Raw genomic sequence first — 12,421 nt, forward strand, 5'->3', positions numbered from 1 at the left:
CTGTCAAAAGCACAAAAACTGGCTTTCCGTGTCAAAACTTTTGTAGTCGAATTCAAACACACATATTTCTCTTTTTATTTTATCATGCTTAGTATGACTTTTGGAAGTTACAAAGGCTCGAAGTCAAAAGATCCAATAGGGGATAATGGATCTCGATGGCTGCTCCTTTTTTCTCTTTTTTCAAAGTCTTTATCATATGATTTTTTTTGGTCCTGGGAATTGCTTTATGGGGAAAGTAGTCTCGGAGACGAGGAAACAAAAGACTCAAGTGCACGGTTTGCTAGTTGCGTATAGGAGGGAAAGGGGATAGGGGAATGGAGGAGATGTAATGTTGGTAGTGGAAATGGAAAATGAAAAAGATGTTGCAAAATGGCTTTTCTGGAAATTTTGTGATGCTGTATGATGCATGACATGATTTTGCTGGTGAATAATAGTGATAAAGACGAGCATAGGAAGGCTGCTTCGTCCTCTCCATTGAGACAAGATTACACGAAGATGGCTTTTGCAGCTTCATATGTCACCAGATGTTTTGTGAAACTGTATGTATTCGCCTCGTCTTATCGCAGATGTAAGTGAATATACCTACACTAGCTGTAGCATTCTATAAGGATATCCCCAGCAATTACCAGCTTGCTATGATAGGTACGCACAGTATTTAGGACGAAGCATGTGAATGTCCGCTTTGCAGCCGCAGCTAGCATGAACGAATCATTGGCCGCGGAAACCTTAATGAGTGCATAACCTCCTCATTCTGTGCCAAGCCAACCGGGTGCCCCCTCATTGAATAAAACGCCTCTTTCCTCTTTCTTCTCCTCAATTTGCGTTGAAAAGAGTAAGAACTTAAATCTTGTTTTTTTCAATCAATCCAATCAACCACAATCGACGATGAAGCTCGCCGTGTTCAGCACCAAGCCGTACGATAAGCGCTACATTGAAGCAGCTCGTAGCGCTGCCGCTGCGAAAGCCAAAGAATCGCCTGCAAGTCATCCTGCCTCTGCAGATATCGAGATTGTCTTTCATGAGTTTGCACTTGAGGAAGATACCGTGGCACTTGCGAAGGGGGCCGATGCCATCTGTGCTTTTGTGAATGATACTTTGAGTGCGCCTGTGGTAGAGGCGTTGGGTCGGCAGGGCGTCAAAGCGATTCTCTTACGATGTGCTGGCTTCAATCATGTTGATCTCGTTGCTGCTGAGAAGGCTGGCATCATGGTTGCCAATGTGCCGTCGTATTCGCCCGAGGCGGTTGCTGAGTTTGCGGTTGCGCTGATTCAGACGTTGAACCGAAACACGCATCGAGCTTATAATCGGGCGCGAGAGGGCAATTTCGCGCTGGATGGGTTGTTGGGCCGGACGTTGCATGGCAAGACGGTTGGGCTTATAGGCACGGGCAAGATTGGGATTGCGACGGCGCGGATTATGAAGGGCTTTGGATGTCGGATTCTGGCGTATGATCCGTATCCGTCGCCGGCGTTGGAGGGCATTGGGGAGTATAAGAGTCTGGAGGAGGTTCTCCCTGAATCTGACATTATCACTTTGCACTGTCCCTTGATGGATAGCACTCGACGGATCATTAACGAAGACGCGCTCGCAAAGATGAAGCCCGGCGCGATGCTCATCAATACTTCCCGCGGTGGACTCGTTGATACGCGAGCTGTTATTAGGGCTCTCAAGACGCAGCACCTGAGCGGCGTGGCGCTGGACGTGTATGAGGGCGAAGGCGCGCTGTTTTACGATGATCACTCGGGGGAGATTATCCATGATGATGTGCTGATGCGGCTGATGACGTTTCATAATGTGATTGTGACGGGCCATCAGGCGTTTTTCACGCAGGAGGCGTTGGGGGAGATTGCGGAGTGTACGTTGAGGAATATTGATGAGTTTGTGGCGACGGGGACGTGTAGGAACTCGTTGACGAAGGATTTGAAGCTTGTGAAGAGGGATTCACTGCCTGTGAGGGGGGTGTGAGGTTGGTGCCTTGATTTGTGTAAGTGGATGTGGTATTTACAATAGTCAAATTGCTATGTCAATAATATTCATGCCTTTATGTCTCCCTCATGCTAGCTATGCTTTAAGAATTAAGCCGACAACAAATACCAAACCCAAATGTTGCTAGAGTCTCGTTCTTTTATTATTTTCTCGATTTTTTCGATTTTCTCGCCTTCAACATTCTCTCGACTGCTTGGACTTCCTTCTTGAAGTCGCTGAAACCGGACCGAAGTTCATTTAGCGTGTTGGTTCGCCTCTGGACGCCATGGTGAACTTGGCCCCAAGCGCTCTCCAGAGAGCGAAGCTTCTCAATGTATTCTTTGCCAGAGCCTACGGCCATTGGCTGATGTAGACAAAGATTCTCTATGGCGGGGAGCTCCTCTTTGGTCGAGGCATTGGCTGCTGGTTCAGCCTTTGCTGCTTGGGAGTTGGCTGCTTGAGAATCCACGGTCGCCGATTCAATTGGATCTTGTTTGTTTGAGGAAGAATCCATATCGCTTGAAATGGAGTGAATGTGGCAGTTGTCCTGGGCATATTTTTAGTATGGATCGCAATTGGGTCTAGGGATGGGCAGAGCGGCTGTGGTTTCTCACTTCTTGATCAGATGGCGGATGATAAGGATTGATGCGGAATAGTGTGGAAATCAGGAATGACGGGAGCAGCTCTGGTTTACATAGATTGTTACCAGGCAAGAAAAAGCAATGATAACAGGGATTGTATGCAGCTTTCAGCTGGCAGGGGCTGCAAACGCTGTGTTCTCATTTGTCTTGTGTGTGGCGTCTTGCAGAGTGACGAATAATAACACAGAGCCTTACAACCAGAGATGTTGTGTAACACACAGTCAAGGCTCAGGTGAGTAGTCGCTCTAAATGCAAGTTGGTTTCTACATCCTCAAATATCCGACATCTGCATGTAGGCGAATTAAAAATGCATCAAATAAAAGCAGGAGCTTTGAAGGTCGCCAGGGCGCATAGAACTTTGTTGTTCTTCCTGCCAACTGCCAACTGCTAACTGAAATTCCACAAAGCACTTCCCACTCCAGATCAGTCCGCTTCTCTTTCTACACTTTCATCATCATCTTCGCTTTCTCTGCTCCTCGTCTATCTGCGACCATTTTGTGTATAGCATCAAGTGCCTCCACAGCCATGGATAGTTCAACTTCAGCAGACGAATCAACAGGAATATTCCCCGCCGGTTACACTGCTCCTCGAACCACGGAGCAGCTGATGCAGTATCATAAAGATCATGCAACCCATGCCAGTGTCGACCCAATCATCCCGATGAACAATATCGAAGAGAGGCTCAAGCTGATCAAGGAGATTCAAGCCGGAGTTTCAGAAGACCAAAAGGACAAATCGAAAGATTCCCGACTTACTTACTTTCAGCTGGCGTATTTTCTGTTGTGTCCTGATTCCGCGCTTCGAAAAGTTATTGACGACCGCTTCCATGGCAGCTATCTGGAAGCACAGATCCAGTATATTTCGTCATTTTTGATAGGCAGTAGGCGTTCTATCTCCTCTGTTTTCTGATTCCAGTAGCATACATTTGCTGATGCAGCTTTCAAAGTGTCGTACGAGCGTCCCTTTAGAGATAATTCATACCGAGAGGAGAACACACACGAACAGAATGAGGAAATTCTCGAGCGCCTAAATCAGTTAGAGAGAGGCAGGAAGAATCTTCCGCAGAAAAAAGCTGAGAAAGAAAAGGTACTTGATGCTACAACGTGCTGGCGGCTCATGAAATGCAATAACGCTAACGTGTAAATCCAGTGCCTCGTTAGAGACTATTACCGCTGCATCTTCACCCAAGACGAGTCTCCAAAAGTTTACCAAATTCTACCGTTCATTGCTAGCTATGGCAGCTGGACTTTTATTCAACTAATAGACGCCTTTTCGTGTTTCAAGGTTGTTCTTGGCTCTGAGGTGTGGTCACAGCTATGCTACGTCGTTACCATCAATTCTGAGATGTGCGACAAGAGTTGGAATATGATAAGCTTAGGCCCTGACCTGCGCAAGTTGTGGAAAGAACAGTTTTTCGGCATCCAATGTCTTGGGATACTCCCCATCGATCGACAGGCTTCTGCCATCTGGCTTCAGTTTCATTGGATGCCTAGGAATCAGCGGGATTACAACGACCGCGCGGAGCTGAACATGGACACTATTCAAAAGATGTTGCTGATTATTTCTCCAAAGAAGAACGATATTGTTAAAAAATATCGCAGACGCACTCAAAATCCGCTTGAGACGGGGCACATAGTTAGTATTCGCATGGGAAAGGAAGAGGCAATCAGCATGAAGCAGGTGATTGATTTCCGATGGGTCATTGCAAGGATTGGGGCGATCTCTGGTCATGCCAGGAAATGGAGCATTTTTTACCAGTAAGCATTGAATACAGTGCTACGCTTGGGAAAGCTTGAATGATGCAATAGGTATAGATTCGAGCTGCTGCTTCTGGTATCGCGAAGCCTTTGTTACATTTAGCCATGTTATTTTGGGGATGCTATTATTACATGACTAGCCTGTACTGTCTTGACAACATTGGGTAGGCTTGCCATGGAGGTTTATCGAGCAATATGCATCCTATTGGAATTTCATTCTCTCTTAAAAGTTTCAAGAATGCCCTCTTGAAGTTAGTATGAATCGAAGACAGGTTGATAGAGTATCTTGTATATGACAGAGCTGTTGGCGGTAAAAGATTCGGCGATGCACGATGTTGTTCCATAGGCGAAACATTGCGCGGTGGAAACATCGGCTATATATTCTCTAACGCAAATTTTCGCTTTTCTCTTAAGCGAATGACCACCAGTGGAGGGATTGTTTCTCAAAGCTGAGATAATGGCACATTATCTCTGGGTAGAATTGAAGTCACCTGCACGCCGGTTGCTGGCAGTGTGGGAGCTGTAATTGCCCCCCTCCCTCGTTTCCTTGGTATGCCTATCTGTTAGGTGAAGATGAGCTCTAAAGTCTGTGTACCTGGTAGCTGATTATGAGTGCGTCACCAGAAGGCCAAAGGGTTTGTTACTCTAAAGCACATGTCATGTCGTACAGAGCGGAGAGCATATGGTGCAACACAGAAATTAGGCAGCCGTGCGGTCATTAAATCTAAAGCTGAAGTAGTGATGAGTCGTTTGCTATAATAATAACCCAAGGCTAATAACATCGATTTATCTTCTCTTCTATACCTGGCATTTGGTATCGTCTAGAGCGCCCAGTAAATGTCAATCTCGACAGACTCAACCGTGTTTACCCACCCGCGATGCATGGCCCTCCCCCACACAGTAACGACGTCTCCCAGCTTGAGATTCCTCACAAACTGGCCATTGCCGGCCCTCCTCCCTTTTCCCTGCTCCAGTAGGTCTTGCGCCTCTGGAGAGTCTGGCGCGATGACGTCCCAGCATGTCCATGTGACTTTGAAATCTATAAAATCCGAAGATGCCATGGCATTGCGCTGGATTTCGTACGGGCCTTTCCAGGGCGTAAAGGGGAATTGATAGTCCCAGCCTTCGTGGCTGTCTTTGGCTTCTTTGACTTGTGGCTCAACGGTTCCTAGTTTGCGCGCAGTCCACTGTTTCATGTCATGGCTGTCTGCTTCATCTGCTGCGAGCGAGTTTTTATTCTTAGCAAAGGAAATTGTCCGTTGCCAACTGTAAGGAATACTCACTGAAATTGCTGGCATCGAATCTCTCGATGCCGGCGTCGAACCAAGTTTTGGCGGCAATAAACGGGCCCGGCACCTCGTCTGTGGTCCAGCCTTGATCGTGGCTGCTGATGCGAAAGACAATCTTGCGCGCTGGGTTGCTGAAAGTAGAGGCATTCTTTATTGCTCGCTGGAAAAAATCTCGATCAAATTCTTTGAAGACGGGCAGAGGACGGGGGATTATAGTTGAGAACCGCTCGTCACGAGAGCTGCTGTCGTCGCCGTCATGGTTGCCGTCTTCTTCGTCTTTATAAGCACGCTCCGTCAGGCCCACTGGGTACGATCGAAGCTTATAGCGGTATTAGTCGATGCAATCAATATAGTTGATGGTTTCTTCCCCATCTCCAATTTGGCCTTTTCTCACTAGAAATTTGTTTCCCTCGTAATCGAATTCTCCCTGGCCAACGCGACGCGCGGCAATAGCTTCGTTCAGCACCGCTTTGGCAGTTGATCGCGCCCAATATTCGGCGTAGTCCAAGATTGTGCCCACAAGCTCTGGGAGGATTGTAGTTTTAGCCAGCATGGCGCGCACGACCAGGACGTCGCTCAAAGTGGGCTCGAAGGCTTTATCGGAGCTCATTTTAATTTATCATCTATCACCGAGTTAAGATAGTGATATATATAACGCGACTGATATTTTCTTGTCGCGAAATGGAAGGAAGGACTGAAAGATGCAGTGCTGGTGCTGGAGTAGATCAACCCAAGTCTTGGCTGCGTGGCTGATGTCATTCAGTTTTCAGGGCATTTATAGCGTCGTCATCCCTCACATGTGATTGGGCTTGGATCAACAGCAGACACATATAAAAAGTGCCTGTGTTACCATATCGGATACAAGCACGCAAATCGCATAGGGCTTTACTTCTATTGTGAACTTGGGTATGTTTATATGTGGGGAAAATGAGGAATTCTAAAAATTGATCAAGTCGTCTATCAAACATCTATCTACTATATACTTGTAATCATGTTGGTATAAACTGCAGCCCGAATTTCTCTTTTACGGGGCGGAGGCAGTCACAGGCGGCGGAGGCGCCATGGGACCAGCGTAGGAAACACTAACATCAGCCAGCGCCCAGATATTTATCTGCGGCGTAGCACTATGAAAGGCAAATTGTGCTTGACAGTTGCCCAGTTGCCGCAAGACCTGTGGTTCTGTGGTAGCGAGGGTATTGAAAGTGGTGGAGCTGAGTAGATAATGGTTCTGCGCGCCCGGTGTTGCCTTGGTCATGTCTGCCGTTGCCAAAGTGTAGGAGCCGCAGTTGATTTGAACCGTCAAAGCGCTGGGCCAAGGGGCAGTAAAGATGGTATTTGTAACGTAGAATGTAAATGTGTAAGAAGAGCTACTTTGTAGTGCAAAAGTCGGGCTGGCGAGGAAGAATAACCCTGAAGGTAACAGGTTGGTGACTTCGAAATGGGGTGACATCGTGCCGTCAGGGGTGATGCCGCCAATCGTGGCGACAGTCGGGTTCTCCCATGCCGCTGGGTTGCTGTTGATTTGGGCCCAGGGGCCCAAGCCAGATGAGAAGTCGCCGTCAGGAATGAGATTCTGCGCTATAGGTGAAGTAGTGGCAGCCGCAGTGGTAGCAGGAGTCGTGGCGGGGGTGGTAGTGGGAGTTGTAGGAGGAGTGGTTGGGGGAGTGGTTGGGGGAGTTGTAGGAGGAGTTGTAGGAGGAGTTGTAGGAGGAGTTGTAGGAGGAGTTGTAGGAGGAGTTGTAGGAGGAGTTGTAGGAGGAGTTGTAGGAGGAGTTGTAGGAGGAGTTGTAGGAGGAGTGGTTGCTGGAGTCGTATATGGTTGTGTTACAGGAATTGTAGTAGTCGTGGTAGTGGTTGTGGTAACAGTTGTAGCGACAGTCGTCGTCGTGCATTTAGTTGTGACGCCAGTAGTCAATGCTGTAGCAACCGTGTGCCATGATGTTGCTGTAACTTTCGGCGTTGTCGTCGAAGTAGATGTCTAATAGATCAGTATGGTTAGCACAACGAAGGATGAAAAGAAATGTCCTGGCCAAAAAAACATACCACTGTCCTGGTGCTGCTGCAGGCCGTATGCGTCGCTGTAATCGTCTTGGGTGGGACGTTGATGCATCTGCAGGCGGCAGTGATGCGATCAGGAGTGTATGCGAAGCACTTGTTGAGCATACATTTCGGTGGCTGCGGTTTTCCTCCTCCAGCAGCTCTCTTGAATACCTCAGTTACTTGACTGCTGGCTGTGACCGTCTTGGTAGCCGTCGATGTCTTCGTCACTACCCGTGTTTCTGTCCTGACTACCGTGGACGACGGGACTGTTCTTGTGTAGACAGTCTTTGTAGATTGGACGTGGCAAGTCGATGTCGGCGCGGTATGTGTCTGCCACACAGTCTTTGTCCTGTTATACGATCTTCCTTAGCACCTATTTGTCACGAATATAGAATATCAGAGCAAACTTACACCGTGGGCTTCGCTACCGTGATTGTTTTGGTGCATGCCGCAAGGGCAGAGCAGTATACAGACGCCGAATGAGAATATTCGTAGTCAGCAAAGCATTTGTATAGACTGTCATCTCTACAGGAGCTGCGCTCGGCAAGCTCCAATGGAGTTGCAGCTACACTGGCGACGAGGCCAAGGGCACCGACGACAAGCTTCAACATCATTTTTTGCTGCTCAGAGCTCAATATACTACAGAGAGATCAATGAATGGGTAAAAGCCACTCATGATGATAATACTAGAACACTATATATTATTTGCTATACGAGAGCTTGCCACGGCCACCGGCAAACAGCAAATTTGCCAATGCAGTCTAGCTGAGTCTCGAATGTAGCCATCACCGGTCTGCTAGTTTTAGCATTGATCTTGGCCTAAAAATACGCCACTAGCCAGCTCAAACCGAGCGTTGGCCATGGAGTACCCCTGTCGAAATCTCGCTGCGGCTGAGATATAGTGTGATTTCGTTGTTGATGCTCCTGAGTAGTGCCTGGAACTATTTGCACTAGCGACTCTAGCTTTGGTTTCCCAAGGATTTTTCTCAGCTTGCCGTCCCCTGCTTCTGGATTCGATTAGGCCGCTGGCTTTGCTGGCATGCATACTGGTCAAGCGCTTAGAATCGTTCAATATCAAATTCGTGAAAGTGGCGTCAAGATGGGGAGGAGGCAACCTCGGAGCTTCGCTCCGGTTGGGAGTCGCAAGACGCTTAGAAGCCGATACCGTGGTGATGGAAAACGATCTTGATCTGACTCAATAATTCGATACTTACATACGTACATAGGGCGTCAGATCTCTTTTTTGTAAGAGCGTGGGGTATCGTTGTAGTACCGCTCGGTCGAAGGTCACCCGTAAATGTGGTTGACAAGGCAAACTCGCCTCTGTTCTTACTTATATTTTGGGCCTTCTTTTTTTGCCAGAGTATAAGTGACTACTCAACGCCGTACAGCATCCTGAGGCTACATTCATTCAATGTCTAGCGACTCTTTTCTCTTCATTCTAGTCTCTTGGTGCCTAACTACTAGTACATGCAGTATGACCGTGTGACTGTGGCTATGTTTGCGACATGCATGCAGCTTTTGTGGTTGGTCGACAGAATTTCAGAGCTGAAGACCGCCAACATGAACATTCAGATTCTACCATGCGCACTTGGTATAGCTGTTGCTCAATAGTTTCGCATTGGAAACAGAGATCATAATAATCGCATCATTGATCAGACGAAATGCAAGACACTGCCATGAGCGAATATGCCTATGAACCGATCGACTTCAGTGGTCCGGCGATTCGACTACTTCGCCTTTGCAGAGGAACTGGGAGCGAGATAGCCTGCGAACTCTTTCAGGCAAGCCTTTGTGAGCGAGATGATTCGATATCCTACGAGGCCCTGTCTTACACCTGGGGCCTCCCCGACGTTCGAGACAACATTGTCGTAAATGGCAAACCACTGAGCGTCACGGTAAATTTATATCTTGCGCTTCAGCAGCTTCGCCAACGAGACGAAGACCGCATACTGTGGATAGATGCAGTTTGCATTAATCAGAAGGATTTGAAGGAGCGGAGTCATCAGGTTCAGATGATGGGAGAGATCTATAAGCAGGCCGACCGCGTCGTATTTTGGCTCGGATCCGGCACGGACGAGACCAATGTCTTTATGAAGTCGATGGAGCTTTTGCAAAGACAGAGCATCCGCCAACAATGCAGATCCTGGACTCGACAAGACGACCGGTGGAAGACGCTCTGGGGCGAGATACAGCTGGAGCTCAGCTTTTCTTATGAAAAGTCAACGCTGGAAGATATACAACGTCAGGGGCTGAAGATTCTCTTGGACCGGCCATGGTTTCGAAGAGTTTGGATACTACAAGAAGTGGCAAATGCCAAAGCTGCATTGCTATGTTGCGGTACACGATCAGTCTCTACCCGTGTCTTCGCCATCGCCCCGTTGATGTTGGACGTTTCTCCCAGTGCGCACTGCCAGGCAGTTTTAGACATCATGCCGGGGATATGGAGGGAAACTACTTGGTGGAACAAAAGCAACAGTCTGTATACTCTGCTAAAAATGTTTGGCACAAGCGAGGCTACGGAGTCGCGGGATCTTATATATGCATTAAGAGGGATTTCTTCGGATGCAAGACATTCGAAAGCTTTGTTACCGGATTACGAAAAATCTGAGGAACAGCTCACTCGAGATGTCATTCGTTTCATCTATTACTGCGACTTGGACGACTTTCGGAGCTTTGAACGGCAATACATACCTTCGGATGTACGAGCTCTTGCAGCAAATCTAGACTCGCTAAACTCTAAGAGTTGTTCAGCACTCGCAAAGAGCTCCAAGGCTAACAATTTGAGCTTATTTTTGAGACGGCCAGGATTTAACGTGGATATGAGCGTGATCACCGCACTAGTTTCTCACGATTCAAGTGGAAAAGCAACGGAATTGCTGTACCAATATCGAGCAAGCGAGTTTGAAGCAAGTCCCGAAATGGTCTTGGAAGCAGTAAGGAATGAATGTGCTGCCAAGCAAGTCGTTGAAGTCATTTTTCGCAATCAAAGCAACCAACTCGCCATGACAGAGAGGATTCTACTAGCTGCAGCAGGAAATGAAGGCTGCGGACATACAGTGCTGGAGTTCCTTTTGCCGTTCGCCACAGATATCAACGTCCCCAAATTATCCGAAGTCGCAGCGAGAAATAACGGCTGTGGAGATGAAGTGTTGAGATTACTATTACCTTATATGAAGGATATGGACATCTCGAAAATAGCTGACGCGGCGGCCTGGAACAAGGGCTGCGGCGATAAGGTTATTGAACTGCTTCTGCCATTTGTGAAAGGCGGAGATATCACTAAGCTAGCTGAAACTGCAGCTGGTATGGATGAAAAAGCTGAGAAGTTGACACGTCTGCTATTCAACCGGTTTGGGAAAGACATCAATGTCACGCCAAAACTTTTGGAAAATGCTGCGAGGAATGAGCACTTCGAAGAACGCTTGATGGTATTTCTTTTCACGAAAAGACCGAGCGACTTGGAGCTTTCATCTGAAATGATACGTGCTGTCATTTATAACAAGGCCAATGGAAATAAATTACTGCAATTAGTTCTAAATTACCGACGACCTGACGTTAACGTCATGGAACAGGTAGCCAAACACGCAGATCAAAGGACCGCACCATTGGGTAAAGAAGCCTTTCAAATGTATCTCGACCATCAAGCTGTTCAAAGCCCTACAATTACAACCGAAGAATTCTCAATATTCGTCAGATGGGGTAGCACAACAGTCGTGAAACGGCTTCTTCAATCCAGGAGATCCAAGGTAACCATAACCAGCGAGGTAGTTAGGGCGATGGCTCAGAACAAATCAAGTGGAGAATTCATCCTTCAACAACTTTTACAAGAACGGGAACTCGGCGTGAAAATAGAACACAATGCGGCAATTGAGCTTGTTAGGGAGCTTGGTAGACCTGCCTTGGATTGGCTGTTGCTTTGTGGACGGGAGAGGTACACAGATAAGATGCTCATCCTAGATGAAGCATTGGACCAATTCATGCCAGAAGCAGAGCGCCAAATCCGAAATCCACTTCCCTTCGCCGCTGAAAGAGGCTACAAAGGAGCAGTAGAACTTTTGATCGAGCGTGGTATACGTATAGATCAAACCTCTGACGTTGATGGCACAGGCCCAACTGCATTAGTCCTCGCCATAACCTCTGGCCACGAGAAGATAGCATCTTTACTTATCGAACATGGCGCTAATGTTGAGGCGGTGGATGGAAATGGGCGCACTCCTCTCCTTCTGGCTGCAAAAAGTGATGAATCATTGAGACTATCCCAATTGCTCTTGTATGAAGGAGCCAACATCGATGCAACGGATAACAATGGAAGAACACCTCTCATGGCCGCTTCCCGAAGCGGATGTTGGGCAGTAGCGACTATGCTCATCGACCGAGGAGCCCGAATCGACTTGAAAGATAAAAATGGAAGGACGGCTCTGATGGATGCCGCACTCGGAGGCCACTATGATGTTGTACAACGGCTTCTCAAGGAGGGCGCCGATGAAGATATGGTGGATCAGCATGGCGAAACTGCGTTGGCTATGGCAACTAGACAAGGACATGCTGATGTGATTAAGGAATTTGAGAATCGCAGGAAGAAGTACAGACAGTTTGGTGGTCTCGATAGCTTGGGGACACAACCCCATTTGAAGAAACTGGGCGACATCTTAAAATCTATGCCCAATACTTCGTTAAACAGAGAAGATTTTTAATTTTAGCGGAATTGCAGCATTAAGATTGAAAT

General features: G+C 47.5%; 6 protein-coding genes across 6 annotated transcripts; 3 read left to right on the forward strand and 3 right to left on the reverse strand.

Moving 5' to 3' along the window:
• Window positions 1-885: 885 nt before the first annotated feature.
• On the forward strand, window positions 886-1,965 carry TGAM01_v204095 (D-lactate dehydrogenase; the record flags this gene model as incomplete). Its single annotated transcript, XM_018800647.1, has 1 exon — window positions 886-1,965. One exon carries the CDS (start codon window positions 886-888, stop codon window positions 1,963-1,965), a length of 1,080 nt encoding a protein of 359 aa, XP_018666112.1.
• A 163-nt stretch (window positions 1,966-2,128) lies between these two features.
• Window positions 2,129-2,479, reverse strand: TGAM01_v204096 (hypothetical protein; the record flags this gene model as incomplete). The annotated part of the gene is made up of 1 exon (XM_018800648.1): window positions 2,129-2,479. One exon carries the CDS (start codon window positions 2,477-2,479, stop codon window positions 2,129-2,131), a length of 351 nt encoding a protein of 116 aa, XP_018666113.1.
• Window positions 2,480-3,131: 652 nt separating this feature from the next.
• Window positions 3,132-4,367, forward strand: TGAM01_v204097 (hypothetical protein; the record flags this gene model as incomplete). Its single annotated transcript, XM_018800649.1, has 3 exons — window positions 3,132-3,486; window positions 3,544-3,692; window positions 3,756-4,367. 3 exons carry the CDS (start codon window positions 3,132-3,134, stop codon window positions 4,365-4,367), a joined length of 1,116 nt encoding a protein of 371 aa, XP_018666114.1.
• Window positions 4,368-5,184: 817 nt separating this feature from the next.
• Window positions 5,185-6,262, reverse strand: TGAM01_v204098 (hypothetical protein; the record flags this gene model as incomplete). Its single annotated transcript, XM_018800650.1, has 3 exons — window positions 5,185-5,582; window positions 5,647-5,971; window positions 6,047-6,262. 3 exons carry the CDS (start codon window positions 6,260-6,262, stop codon window positions 5,185-5,187), a joined length of 939 nt encoding a protein of 312 aa, XP_018666115.1.
• A 414-nt stretch (window positions 6,263-6,676) lies between these two features.
• Window positions 6,677-8,306, reverse strand: TGAM01_v204099 (hypothetical protein; the record flags this gene model as incomplete). The annotated part of the gene is made up of 3 exons (XM_024549347.1): window positions 6,677-7,630; window positions 7,696-8,041; window positions 8,104-8,306. The coding sequence occupies 3 exons, from the start codon at window positions 8,304-8,306 to the stop codon at window positions 6,677-6,679; spliced, it is 1,503 nt and encodes a 500-aa protein (XP_024405932.1).
• Window positions 8,307-9,356: 1,050 nt separating this feature from the next.
• On the forward strand, window positions 9,357-12,389 carry TGAM01_v204100 (hypothetical protein; the record flags this gene model as incomplete). Its single annotated transcript, XM_018800652.1, has 1 exon — window positions 9,357-12,389. One exon carries the CDS (start codon window positions 9,357-9,359, stop codon window positions 12,387-12,389), a length of 3,033 nt encoding a protein of 1,010 aa, XP_018666117.1.
• Between the last annotated feature and the right edge of the window lie 32 nt (window positions 12,390-12,421).

The sequence above is a fragment of the Trichoderma gamsii genome (assembly GCF_001481775.2).
Source record: "Trichoderma gamsii strain T6085 chromosome Unknown Scaffold_11.2, whole genome shotgun sequence".
Classification (NCBI taxonomy): Eukaryota; Fungi; Ascomycota; class Sordariomycetes; order Hypocreales; family Hypocreaceae; genus Trichoderma; species Trichoderma gamsii.